This window comes from Egretta garzetta, unplaced genomic scaffold (genome assembly GCF_000687185.1).
Source record: "Egretta garzetta isolate BGI_Z169 unplaced genomic scaffold, ASM68718v1 scaffold392, whole genome shotgun sequence".
Classification (NCBI taxonomy): Eukaryota; Metazoa; Chordata; class Aves; order Pelecaniformes; family Ardeidae; genus Egretta; species Egretta garzetta.
In genome coordinates, this window is record NW_009258761.1 from 70,313 (window position 1) to 70,819 (window position 507).

Genomic DNA, 507 nt, shown 5'->3' on the forward strand with positions numbered 1-507 from the left:
GCTCTCCCCCTGCCCCAGGACACGGCCGGCCAGGAGCGGTACCGCACCATCACCACCGCATACTACCGTGGCGCCATGGGCTTCATCCTGATGTACGACATCACCAATGAGGAGTCCTTCAACGCTGTGCAGGACTGGTGAGCGCCTGGGCGTGCTCCGGGGACCCCTCCAACCATGTGCCCTCCCACCCCTTCACAGGTGTCCCCCCGGCGCCGTGCTCTGCCCCCCCCGTGCGATTTCCCTCTTTGCCTTCCCCAAAGGTCCACCCAGATCAAGACCTACTCCTGGGACAATGCCCAGGTCCTGCTGGTGGGGAACAAGTGTGACATGGAGGACGAGCGCGTCGTCTCCTCAGAGAAGGGCCGCCAGCTCGCCGAGCACCTGGGTGAGTGGGGGAGGCCCACCCCGGTGCAGCCATCTTCCCACAAATCATTTAATTAGGGGCTTAATTCCCTTGCTGTAATTCTTCTGCTTCAATATCGGCGGTGAGTTGTCACCTCTCAAAAA

At 61.3% G+C, this 507-nt stretch overlaps 1 protein-coding gene across 1 annotated transcript in view; it reads left to right on the forward strand.

Moving 5' to 3' along the window:
* Positions 1-441, forward strand: part of RAB3A (RAB3A, member RAS oncogene family) — a 964-nt gene extending 523 nt beyond the window's left edge. Inside the window, exons 2-3 of the mRNA XM_009649320.2 lie at positions 19-137; positions 261-441. Coding sequence (XP_009647615.1) covers positions 19-137; positions 261-441 — 300 coding nt within the window. The remainder of the gene's footprint in view (positions 1-18; positions 138-260) is intronic.
* Positions 442-507: the final 66 nt, after the last annotated feature.